Source organism: Rhinoraja longicauda, chromosome 3 (genome assembly GCF_053455715.1).
Source record: "Rhinoraja longicauda isolate Sanriku21f chromosome 3, sRhiLon1.1, whole genome shotgun sequence".
In the NCBI taxonomy this organism is placed as follows: Eukaryota; Metazoa; Chordata; class Chondrichthyes; order Rajiformes; family Arhynchobatidae; genus Rhinoraja; species Rhinoraja longicauda.
Genome location: NC_135955.1, coordinates 45,467,756 through 45,481,425, shown reverse-complemented (window position 1 = coordinate 45,481,425; position 13,670 = coordinate 45,467,756). Strand labels below are relative to the sequence as shown.

Below are 13,670 nucleotides of genomic sequence, written 5' to 3'. Positions count from 1 at the left end.
ACTCACTGACAATTTAATGCCAACAATATCCCAAGACTGGACATTAAGATGTGTTTCTTGGTGTTATTGCTAGTTTACAAATTCTAATGTAAACAAAGCTGTAAATGTTTAAACCAGGAAGCCATCAATTTAACCAGTTATGAGGTGTAATATACTGTTAATATTCTATTGTAACATACTAACTTCAAATTGAGCATTAAAACTGAATATTTTTAAAATTAGATAGTATATTCACAAGGATAGAAAAATGAAAAAAATCTGACAAAATATGCTGAACAGTATTGAAAATGGCTACTCGGGGCAAAAGGAAATGAGAACACAACCCGAACCAAAAATTGATTACAGATAAAGGAAATACAAGCACATTTGCAGATCCAAGTATCAACTGGAGATGATATGGTGAAAGAAAATTAGAGTAATTGAATGGAATATCATGGACATTGCATCCAATATTTTCTTACATGTACTTGTTATGTACACACACACAAAAAAACATGGTTTATAAAACTTACCCCTAAAATAAGCAAACCAAAAGATTCTGTGCACAGCATTAATTATGCTCACTATTGCAGTACTAGATGAAATGGTCATTTTTAATGAAAGAAAATAAGTATCATCGTTGTTTCATTGTCTTCAGGCGTAAATCATGACTAATTTGGGTTAACAATGCTTTATTGCATGGCTGCATTGAGGTGCAAAGTGGAATTCATGTTTAAGTACAGCAGCAGGACATGAAAGGAGGAAACTTAAATCATCAATTCTTCAAACTTCAATAGATTGTCCAATTGATGCTTAATGCTGTAAGATAAAATTGCTGAATACTGCATTCATATTTGACTCAGAAATACAATCATAAACTTGAATCTCTACTTTGGCAGCCGACATATTTCATCAGATTAAACAGGAAAAGATGTAGCCCAAGAATGACGCACCCATTACTATTTGCATTTGTGTAAGGAAAAATGTGGGACTTTTCACATATTTGCTAAATGAACCAGCTATTTTTCATGTAGGAAGAAATTGGAAGATATTAGCTATTGTTTTTTCTCTGGAGTGTAGGAGGCTGAGGGGAGACCTGATAGAAGTATATAAAATGAGGAGAGATCTAGATAAACAGAACCTCTTTCCCATGGTGGAAATGACAAAGTCTGGCGGGCATAGCTTTAAGGCAGGAGGGACAAAATTTAATGAAAAGGTGTGGGACAAGTTTTTGCAGAGTGGTGGGTGTGTGGAACACACTGCTAGAAGGGGTGGTGGAGGCAGATACGATAGTGGCATTTAAGAGGGTTTTAGATAAGCACATGGATATGCTTGGACATGGACCATGTGCAGGCAGAGGAGATTAGTTTAACCTGACACCATGTTCGGCAAGGATATTGTGGGCTGAAGGGCCTGTCCCTATGATTTGTATTCTGTTTTCTAAATCATGATTTTTGAGCAAAATGTAATCCTAAAAAAAAATAAGAAAAATAAAATGGTGAGAAGATCATTAAAATCCTGTATCACAAAATGTTGGAGTAACTCAGCAGGTCAGGCAGCATCTAGGAGAGAGGGAATGGGTGCCGTTTTGGGTCGAGACCCTTCCTCAGACTGATGTCAGGGGGGCGGGACATAATCCCCCTGTCCTCGCCTTCCACCCCATCAGCCAGTGTATCCAACAAATCATCCTCCAACATTCCCGTCACCTCCAACGGGACCCCACTATCGGCCACATCTTCCTATCTCCTCCCCTTTCAGCGTTCCGCAGTGACCATTACCCCTGTAACTCCCTGCTCCACTCATCCCTTCCTACCCAAAACACCCCCTCCCCAGGCACTTTCCCCTACAACTGCAGGTGATGCAACACCTGTCCCTTTACCTCCCCCCTCAACACCATCCAAGGACCCAAACAGTCTTTCCAGATGAGACAGAGGTTCACCTGCACCTCCTCCAACCTCATCTATTGTATCCGCTGCTCTAGATGTCAACTTCTTTACATCGGCGAGACCAAACGCAGGCTCGGCGATCGTTTCGCTCAACACCTTCGCTCAGTCCACCTTAACCAACCTGATCTCCCAGTGGCTGAGTACTTAAACTCCCTCTCCCACTCCCAGTCTGATCTTTCTGTCATGGGCCTCCTCCAGTGCGATAGTGAGGCCCACTGGAAATTGGAGGAACAGCACCTTATATTTCGCTTGGGCAGCTTGTAGCCCAGCGGTATGAAGATTGACTTCTCCAACTTTAGATAGTTCCTCTGTCCCTCTCTTCCCCCTCCCTTCCCAGTTCTCCCACTGTCTTCCTGTCTCCACCTATATCCTTTCTTTGTCCCGCCCCCCCCGACATCAGTCTGAAGGGTCTCGACCCGAAACATCACCCATTCCCTCTCTCCTAGATGCTGCCTGACCTGCTGAGTTACTCCAGCATTTTGTGATACCTTCGATTTGTACTAGCATCTGCAGTTATTTTCTTACATTAAAATCCTGTATATATGTTGAAGATCAAATACAACCTGGGTGACTTCTTTGTAGGATACCGCTGACCAGTTAAGCATGATAGTGAACTCCTGCTTACTTGTTATTTTGTTTCTATATCTCAATCCACCCTTCTACAATTTTTTTGTGAAGCGCAATGCAAGAATGATGAATGGCAGCTAATCTTTGGACTTGATATGTCACTGCCTTCCAATTCAGCTATGCCAGATCACACTATTGGCAAGCTGGTGATTCTGCAAGCTGCCTGGTCGTTTCAGTATGTATGTAAGCATCTTCTGAACTTTGAATATGCTGGAAGTCAGTTGCTGGTTCACCACATCTCTCACTTTGCCATGGGGTTACCAGTAACATAACACACCAAGCTGAGGGACCAGATACTTTTTTTCTGACTTTGCATCACCTGTAGCTGAGCATCAAGCAAGTCCCATGAATGGTATCAACGAACTTCTATAACAGCAGCCGAGTAGTTTGTTTTTTGAAATGTTTAAATTAATACTAATATTTTAGGTAATTTCCATATTGCACATGTAATTGGATTAATATAAATAAAAACATTAAGAATCATGTAAAATTACATTAAATATGTAAATTGCTTAAAATATTAATATTTAAGTGACTTGATTTTATTGTTGTAAATATTTTTTTTAAATTGTTCCTAAATGGAGGCATTTAGAAATAACGCGAAAGACCACTGACTGCATAAATTCATATTTGGCTATGGGGTCTGAAGAAGGGTCTCAACTCGAAACGTCACCCATTCCTTATCTCCAGAAATGCTACCTGTCCCTCTGAGTTACTCCAGCTTTGTGTCTATCTTCTTAATTTGTCACCTGTGGACATTTCTATTTTTGCAGAAATGCAGCAACATTGGGTGGATGTCAGTAGCTGCGTAGCTTGTAAAGCAGGGGAAGCGTAAGCTGGGCCCAATGTGATCTGGCTTACGGCATTCACCAATCTCAGATATTAAGCATTTCCAGCATTTCTCATTTGTTTCAGATTTATAGATCCACAGCACTTTCCTTTGATAATTTCAGATAATGATCCTGCTGTTCTCATTAAAATTTATACATTGACATAATGCCGCCTTATCCTTTCTTAACTTTCACTGCTATGTCCTTTTGTTGCTTGATCTCACCTGCCTTCCACCCAAGTAGAGCTTTTCCACCGAGTTCCTTTCTACACTCATTTTTTCTTGTGTCAAACTTCTTTAACTTTTATCAACAATGAAAGGCCATTCAGCTGAAATATCAACTCACTTTGTTTAAAATATTTCCCCACACTTGTCAGACCTGTGAAGTAATTCTGGCCATTTTAATTTTAATTTTAGATGTACTACATCTATGTTATTTTGCTCCTCACCTCTTGTGACTTTAATCTTTAAGTGCTGCACCTCTGATCTAATCAATTCACATTGTCAACTCCAACAGATTTAAGCTCTTGAATTTCCTCCATACAGCTCTTCACTTTACCATCTTTCTCCTTTTTGATAAAGCTTTCAATAGCTAATCCTAATGCTTACACAGCAGGCTAGTTTTACATTTTGAGATATAATGTTCCTGCACTGGGATGTTTTACTACTTTAAAAGGTGCTACATATATGCAAGTTGTTCCAAGTTTCATAAATTCAAATCCCATCAGTAAATTGTTAGTCATCAGTCATGCCAAAAAATGTCAACTATTCATTAATGTATCTGCATATGCACAGTGGCTAAAACGAATTGAAATCTGAGCAAACTACATCTGCCCTTTAAAATAAAAACTTGGAAATATTGCTGTACTTCAATGAATAATAATACCTGAAGAAGTGAACTGGACTAATTCAAATTTTGTATCATCACCTGAAAAAAAAAGAAATATCATTAGCAAAATTTTAGAAGTTATGGAGATAAATATTTTAAATTAAAAAAGCATAAGGAATATATTTTTGTCTTCAGAAATACAAAACTAATAAAATATGTTTTCCTATTTATGTTATCACTTGGCCTAGCAATTCCATATACTTTTAGTGCTGTGATATTTGGTAATTTCCAGAATGGATTTCTATTGCAGTGAGTTAAACCATGTCACACTGTAAATTCAATTAGGCATTTTCATTTGCAAATCACTCTTGAATTGATGATATGATTTGCGCAAACATGCACATGGAATTACACCATATCCATATAACTCCCCTTTTGTTTGCAGTATGCATTACCAAGCATGGGACTGGAATTTCACAGGTGGATTCCACTGATGTCACCTTCTCTTACTTGCCACACCACTTACATTCCCCGATTGTGAGTGACGAGCAAGATAAACTAAGCAGAGTCCGACACTATGTGCACTTGGTGAGAAACAAGTTTTGAAGATGCATTCATTGATCTTGCCGTTTGGTGCGAGGTCATTATAGCCTTTTTCTGTCTGTAGACTGAACCATACATCGACCCCCCCCTGGCACTGACATCATTATCTGTCTACTCTAATTTCCTTTTTGCATGAAGACTTGTCGTAAAGTCTTCATGGTCCAATATTTTCACCTCTTCCACCGCATCTGAAGACCTGTTCTCTTCCAAGTTAAGCCATTTTAAAATTATTTTTCACATTAGGTGCATATCCTCCATGAGTATCAGATTTGCTCCAGTTATCTCCCCATTGAAAATAACATGGTAGTTTCAATTGGAGTTTGCTATTCATGTTTTGGAGTCTGCTCGGTGCTCAGCAATGGAAAGCAAAATTAGTGCTGGCAGAATATAAAAATCATCAAATGAGAGCACAGCAGGAAGCTGGTACGTTGCCTGCATTGCCACCAAAAATATGGATTGATCATACATTATGATCCTAATTCTTTGTTTCAGGCTCACCCTATTTAGCCCCCAAGTTTTGGAATTGATTTTAATTTTCATGATTTAAAGTCAGGAGTGCTGCAATGAATGCAAAATGAGTTACCATTTTAGTCTTATCTGACTTAAGAATTACTTTAATCTTTGTAGCAAAACAAGGCAAAATTTTCATAGAGCTTACTGAAATCAATGTATTAGATTGTAATGTTTAGCAGTGAACTGAATGTTAAATACAATAGTTTTTGCAAGTCCTTCTTACTGCCAACAATAAGGGTTGGCTGACTAACATTTTGGTACGAGGTTATGTGCATACAATAAAATAATTATTGATTTTTATACATACATTCTAGAAAAGCAGCCACATCAGCAGGATCAATAATATCTTTCCCAAACACCTGTTGAAGTGAATGTAGATGGATGAAATTGTGGCATACAAATTGTAAATGAACACATGATAAAAACAACATTATAAAACCAAAACACAAGAAGCAATACGTGGTAAAGATTGCCAAAATCACATGGAACTTAGAGCTTATGTGAATCTAAATGAATTATCGTAATGCAGTTGCATATAACCTGCTGGCCTTATTGCTTAAGTTATGTGGCGGTTGTCAAACATACCTGTAGTCAATCAAACATATATCCAGGGTTCTGAAGGCTGAATCAAAATGGACATAACACAAGCAATTGGTTTATCACTTACCCACATGAGAAATAGTGACTAAATTCAACATGAAGAAATTTTAACTTGTGTCCCTGAATTCCGAGTCTCTAAATATTAGCCTAGTAACACAATCACTATACTATGTTACCCTACTCATCCACATTGTTAATCAGCCAAACCTTTATTTCATTTAATGCATCAACCATACAACTACCTTCATTTAATTGATTGTATCTATCAGGCAAATACCTAATCTTTACTCTCTTGGATCCATTTTATTAGTTGTGGAAGAGAGCATAAAATGCTGGGATAATCTAGAGGACACTGTTGGAAATAACTTCCTAATGATCAGACACGTCTGTGCTCCTCTAATTAAATAGTGATATGAAGCTCAAACAGCCTACATGAAAGAAAAAATCTATTTCATGCATCTATACAGTGATATGTCTTTGTCAATGTCTGAACAATGGGAAGAATGAATGCAATTATCAAGCTTACACCCTTGCTAAATTTAGATTATTCTTTTCTTTCATCTTCCAGGTTCTTTACTTCTACAGCAAATATTGAAGGATATCCATGAGGAAAATTCCTCAGAGGGCAACATTATAATAATAATAATAAGCAGCATTTATTTTATATAGCGCTTTACCAGGTGCTCAAAGCGCTTTACAAAAACAGTCATAACATAAAAACAAACAGACAAACTATCCTGACGGAGAAGCGGCGAACAAACAGCGCCAGCGTCCTCTCACGTCAGGGTCCGGCAGTAGACAACAAAAAGCACAGGACACACAGATACAATTTTAACACAAACAGCCATCACAGTGATTGCTCCTCACTGTGATGGAAGGCAAAGAAAAGTCATTATCTCCTCCTCATTCTTCTCCCGTGGCGCCACGAGGCGATCGAGGCTCCCAACTTTTGAAGCCCCCACCAGGCGATGGAAAGTCCGAGAGCCGAGCCGAGCCGAGCAGGCCGATGAAGGTCCTGAGCCCCCACCGGGCGATGGAAAGTGCCGCGGCCAGGCCACGCAGGGCGATGAGGGGCCTGCGAGCGGGTCGATCGTACCTCACTCTCCGGGGCGGTCAAAGCTGCTACGGCTGGAGCTCTTGAAAGCCGGTCGCCAGCCAGGGACCTGCGAGCTCCCGATGTTGCGGTCTGCAGGGCCCACGGCCGAAGCCTCCGAGATGGTAAGTCCAGGCCCTGTGACTGGAGTCTTCAAGGTCGATCCCAGCTGGAGGCCGCCGACTCCACGATGTTAGGCCGTAGCGCGAACGGAGATACGACTAGGTAAAGGTCGCATCTCCGTGGAGGAGATTAGAAAAAAAATGTTTCCCCCACCCCCCCACATAAACAGAGTTAAAAATAGAACAAAACGTACATTAAACGATGACAATAGACAAAAAAAAAAAAAGACAGAGACTGCCGGTGAGCCGCAGCTGCAGAACACAGCCACGCCCCCACATTGTTTCTGAATATGCACCAGCATAGGATTTGTAATTACTCAACACAGAAATTACATATATTTTAATAGCTTCATTTTGGGCAGCTGGTTGGATTGTAACCTGGTAATTCAAAATAAAGGAGTAGTGCTCCAATTTTTCATATCTTCCTTGTTTAGCCAGTAGCTATAATAACATATTAAACAGGAAGGATAACCATATTATTCATTAAGATCATGGTTGCACTGTTTTCTTATTATAATCACATATCCTTCATTTCCCTTTAATATTTAAAACTCTATCCATCTATATGTTGAAGTCTCAGTAACAGAGCATTCACAGCCTTCTCTAGGTAGAGATTCCCAATCACCTGTCCATTATTTTGAGAAGGTGATCGAGTTAAAGACACCCTCGCCCAAGGAAAATGCAACCCTTCATCTAACATCAAGTTCCTTAATTTTTCTTTTTTATACGATCACCCCTCATTTTTCTAAAATTGAGTATGGGCCTCATTTACTTAACTTGCCTTGAATGCCAAAAATGCTGCACTTTCTCTGCTCCACAATATTGTTCCTTTGGTGTTGAGACTAGACCCGTACTCAATTTTCCATTGCAAGGCATCTCTACTCTTGTATTCAGTTGTTCTTGTAATAAAAACAACATGCCATTTGCTGTGTCTGTTGAACTCCATACCAACTTTCAGTAATTAGTGTCCAAGGGCAACATTCAGGCACAGTGATATATTGCAAATAAGGTTTGCATTTGTACTGCAGAGGTACCAGGTAAGAACCATCTACTTCACTTTACATTTGATGGCATTATCATCGATGAGTCTCAGACCACTAACATGAGGTCACCACAGAGTAAAAGCTCAACTGGACCAGCCATATAAATATCCATGCCTGTAAGAACATGTTAGTTTGGACATTCTAGGGTGAATGACTCAGATCCTGACACTGCAAAATCTTTCAATCATCTTAAGGCAGAAATGGGGAGAATGGAGTATTCTCCATTTGCCTGAATGGCAGCTCCAAAAACTCTCCAGAAGCTCATCATCCAAGACAATGCAGCCTACTTAAGTGGCAACTCATCCATCACCTCTGCATAACTGTCACAGCATGTACCATCCATGAGGTGCACTGCAGCTTCTCGATTAGGTTATTCAATCCCATGGAAACATAACCACTTGTATAATTCCCTCCAATTTGCACACCACCCTGATTTGCAACTGTACTCCTGGTCTGTCTTAGTCACTAGGTCTACTCAGTGAAACTCTATCCTATTAACACTCCGAGAGCAGTTTAAACTGAAGAACTTCAACAGTTCACAGGGGGACCTAACTGCTACCTTCCCAGGAGCAATTCAGGATGGGAAATGAATGTCCAATAATGCCCACATCTTAAAAAAAAAGGAAACAACTCCTGGTATTTAACCAATTTCTTTTAATCTCCTGCCATTTAAAAAATTCTTAGTCTTTCTACATTTTTTACTGGTGGATAACCTCAAATCTATCCACATTACTACTCACCCATTGTAAAGCTAATTTACAGTCGCCAATATAGCTTCAGAAGTCACGATAGAAGCTGGTTCTGAGGCAGCAACACTATCTGTTGTGCAACCACATTGCCTCTACGATTGCTAATCTCCTTTTCTCTTCTGCCCCCTACTCTACTGTGCCTTTCTAAATGTTGCTTCACGCCCTTTCCTTTATCTTATCGCACTCCTGCATCAGCTTTTTTCTGTTTCTTTATATATTTGTTAGCTGTCTCCTTCTGTTTCTCCATTTTCTTCCACCATGTTCCATCTTCTCTTGTCTCTTTCCTTTTCCGTCTCCCTCCACTTCACCAGTTTGTTATTACTTCCTTTTTTCCCTTCCCCTATTCTTCTCTCCCTCTTTAACGCCTTGCATGCTCCCACCCTTTATCTCCATCTCCTCTGTCCCATTAACATTTACAGCCACTTGGTCTTGGTGAAATCAAACCCCTTTTCCAATAACAATTCACAACCCTAATCTCATTTTTGTTTTTTTTACAATATTCTACTAAATTTAAATTCAAGTGTTTAACCTACTGACAGTAGTTACTCAAAAGCAAAGGTTGGCTAAACTCACCTTTTCAAATTGCAGTTTTTCATGAATAAGCAAAGGGAAAACTGGAATAACACATTTTGTTTTCCAGTACTGACCAAGGATACAAATACTGAGGTACACATCATCTTTCCTTGGTAATATCACACCTGGACAGGTTACCTGAATTAACGGGAGTGGAAGGTGGAGGGGGGGTGGAGGGGGGAGTGGAAGAGAAAGTGAGATAACATTTTATTTAGTACATTAAATACTAATTTAATTATCTTTGTTATTCATGTCTACTCATTAAAGTATTTTGAAATTTACAGAATTTACAAGACTAACCATTTTTAATATTAAAAGCCATCTGCAAACCTATAGAAATATGCACTCACACATTTTGCAATATGAGAATCCCAATAGAAGAGACTATTTGTTTTATATGATCAGCAATAGCAAAGTAGGCCACTTTCTGTACTCTAGTGTCCTCCACAATTAAGTAAGGACTTCCTAAGTCCCATCATTACAAACAGCATGTGCATTAACAAAACAATGTACAATTGGATGCCTGGATTCTCCATACTATGATATTTATTTAATGTTCTCTCTCTTTTGACTTTCCTGGTGGCACGTATGAAGTTGGCTCCAGCAATTTGAAACTGCTGTCACAGTTTTTGCGTTACTTCCAGAATTCTGGTAAAGTTAATATATATTAAAGAAATCTAGAAGCAGATACAAGATATAGACGGCACGGTGGCGCAGCGGTAGAGTTGCTGCCTTACAGCGAATGCAGCGCTGGAGACTCAGGTTCGATCCTGACTACGGGCGCCGTCTGTAAGGAGTTTGTACGTTCTCCCCATGACCTGCGTGGGTTTTCTCCGAGATCTTCGGTTTCCTCCCACACTCCAAAGACATACAGGTATGTAGGTTAATTGACGGGGTAAATGTAAAAAAAAAAAATTTGTCCCTAGTGTGTGTAGAATAGTGTTAATGTGCGGGGATCACTGGGCGGTGCGGACTTGGTGGGCCGAAAAGGCCTGTTTCCGCGCTGTATATATATGAAATATGAATGAAATAGACCTATTCACAAGACAGTATTAACTATTTGATTTATCTACTGTATACATATTTCTTTGAGGTGTTTTAACATATGAAATAACACTTGCATGACTTAAGGGGAAGTGTACATGGTACTTTATATCCATATTTGATTGGATGATTTCAATACCCTGTTTTGTCTTTATCTAAATGTAATCAACGTAGGATTGCCATTCTTTTTCTCTGGAAAATGTTTTTTTAATTCTTATGTAGCCAACCGTATTATTTATCATCAGAGATGGACTTGATATTGAAGGATCGTAATTTTTTCATAGAAAAAAACATGGATTTATAAGAAGGGCGTATTTAAAAAAATCTTGTATGTTATATACTCCGAGGCTCTGCCAATTCATGTACATCGCTGGTAAGCAACCAACGAGGCATCTCTCCACATAGGTAGTGAAATTACAGTTAAAATAGATCCTGGAATTTTTGATTAACCACTATAACTATTGACCTTGATTGGGCATACCAATCCCTTTTGAGAATGCTTTGCTCGGAATAATTGTTTAGTTGGTAACAAAGGACTCGATCTTTGCATTTGATCTTAAATCAGATAACTGCCTGTTGGTGCATTCTACTTAATACAAAAGCATAAACATAACGGGTAATTAATTTACTTTTACAGGCGTTGATTGGATTGAGATCGGTCATTTCAAAATAAAGTTAAATTGTTTGTACTTGTCACAAAAAGTCTCGTGAACTTCAAAAGAATCAAATTTCACAAGCTTGCAATAAAAGAGGTTGCCACGTGTGGCACTACATCACGGGTAGCACCTGTACGGTTTCCTCTGTTGAAAGGCTTCTAGAGGAGAGTGTACAGTTTAAGAAGAGCATATATTGAAGGGGAAAAAAGCAAACTGTTGGAGGAACTCAGCAGGTCAGGTAGTATCTGTGCAGGGAAACAGGCGGGGCCTTTCTCCAAGACTTGAAGACAGGCCCGGACCCGAAAAGTAGTTTGAGCATTTCCCTCCACAGATGCTCTAGCTTTTTGCTTGAGGTTCCAGCAGGCACTCGTGTCTGCAAAAAAATGAAGGCACGTTATTGAAAAATATAAACCAATGATAAATATGAACCTAACGGAAACTTTACAATTGTAAAAGGATAAATGTTTTTTTAAAGATTGCACTCATGGATTATTAAAACGCTTATGTAGCAAAACACGGACGATTGTAAAGAGAAATTCTGGATTATCAATTGTTTCTAATATCTAGGATTTTAACAATCGCGGCATAAGTTATTTTGACAGAAAGAGTCGACGTTTGCATATATTTAAACGAAACTGGTTACTGTTGATGCGCGTTTATATTTAAATATCGCATTACTCGTCTATTAAATCGACATTTACAGTACTGTTGCAATATTTTAATTCTACAGTCAGCAAATAGTTGACAATAAGTGTCTTACCGCGTGAATTTCAAGTTGAATGACACACTTGAGAGCTTTTTGAGGCATTTTACAGATTCACCAATCTGGATGAAAAATAACAATTAAAAAAGAAATCAATGAAAATGTTTGCTATTTGGTGACATACAAACTGCCACCGCTTCGGGGAGCGTCACGTTTCCTTGGTGAATTAGTCACGCCCGATACAGTCTGACCAACAAGAAAATAAGACATTTTCAAAAATTCACGTCGCCTGTGTCAAGGGGCTCTCGTTATCGAGATTGTATTGAGTCATCTAATTTTCAAAAGAACGAACGAGAATAGTCAAACTGACAGTTAAAATCTAGATTTGATATTTTTTTAACAAAATAACGTCTTCAATCAGACTATCCTAATGAACATTAATGAGATCTGGAAAACTCCAACAGAAAGAGTACTCGATTAAAAGTTATCATTTATTTCAAAATGAATGTTAAAATGAGAAATTAATCTCAAACACAAATCAGAAAGAATAGACTAGTTATTACAGAGTAAAGTACAAGGTGCTGGAGTAACTTGGCAGGTCAGGCAGCATCTGTGGAGGGAATGGACAGCCAGTTTGGGATTGGGAGTATAGGCTGGCACTGTGGCAGCTGCGGTCCTAGTCCCGTCTTCTACCTGTCTCTCTCGGTAACGGGGCCTGGTCGCTACCGCTCCTAACGCCAGCCTGTCTCACTCCCGGCGGGGGGGGGGGGGGGGGGGGAGTCACTGTGTTCCATCCCGCCTCCTACCTGTCTCAATCGGTAACGGAGCCAGGTCGCTGGGCGAGGGTCCCAGCCCCGGTCTTACCCCCAGACCCTACCCGTGTCTCTCGGGGCCGGGTCGCGGTACACGGTCCCAGCCCCGGCCCCGGTCCCAGCTCCTACCTGTGTCTCTCGGCGGGGGGGGGGGGGGGGGGGGGTGCGGGTCGCTGTGCTCGGTCCTAGTCTCAGCCCCAGTCCCTGTCCCTACCTGTGTCTCTCGGGGCCGGGTCGCTGTTGTCGGTCCCAGTCCCTACATGTGTCTCTCGGGGCGGGTCGCCGTGCTCGGTCCCAGTCCCTACCTGTGTCTCTCGGGGCCGGGTCGCGGTACACGGTCCCTGTGTCTCTCGGGGGGGGGGGGGGGGGTGCGGGTGCGGGTCGCTGTGCTCGGTCCTAGTCTCAGCCCCAGTCCCTGTCCCTACCTGTGTCTCTCGGGGCCGGGTCGCTGTACTCGGTCCCAGTCCCGGCTCCTACCTGTGTCTCTCGGGGCCGGGTCCCAGTCCCTACCTGTGTCTCTCGGGGCCGGGTCGCGGGGCGAAGGCACCGGCCGCTGCTCTCGCTCCTCCAGATGTCGTTGTGGAAGCCGGTTCCCTCCGCTCCGCTGGCCGTGTCAGGCGCTGTGTCTGAGCTCCAAACTATCCCCTCCCACCCCGTCCGTCCGGATGGCCGATGAGCTGCTGGCTTCACTTCTCTTTGAAATAGTTTGCAAGCGGGAATTAAATGAGCGGTCTGGGCCCGGCTAATTATCACCGTCGCCCTTTGATGCCGGTTGCCATGGCGACGTACCTCTGACCTGCCTGCTGCGCTTTGATAATGGGCGGCGGAGATTTTTCTAAACTACTTTAATATATTTGCGTGCGCCAGTAATTTATTGTGTTCACTCGAGTTGGATATTGGGTGTCTTGCTTTAGGTTTTGTTGACCCCTCAGCTCCGGCCCCAGAATGC

At 41.0% G+C, this 13,670-nt stretch overlaps 1 protein-coding gene across 2 annotated transcripts in view; it reads right to left on the bottom strand.

The window, feature by feature from the left end:
• The window catches only part of LOC144591967 (spermatogenesis-associated protein 6-like), a 55,243-nt gene extending 41,836 nt beyond the window's left edge, over window positions 1-13,407 (bottom strand). The window contains exons 1-5 of one of the 2 annotated variants that reach the window (XM_078396060.1): window positions 13,232-13,407; window positions 11,967-12,031; window positions 9,507-9,644; window positions 5,634-5,685; window positions 4,268-4,309 (exon numbers count right to left, since the gene is read on the bottom strand). In XM_078396060.1, coding sequence (XP_078252186.1) covers window positions 4,268-4,309; window positions 5,634-5,685; window positions 9,507-9,644; window positions 11,967-12,014 — 280 coding nt within the window. In that variant the 5' untranslated portion in view covers window positions 12,015-12,031; window positions 13,232-13,407. Of the gene's footprint in view, window positions 1-4,267; window positions 4,310-5,633; window positions 5,686-9,506; window positions 9,645-11,966; window positions 12,032-13,026; window positions 13,052-13,231 lie in introns of those variants that run through there. The other variant, XM_078396061.1, reaches the window with a different exon arrangement.
• Window positions 13,408-13,670: the final 263 nt, after the last annotated feature.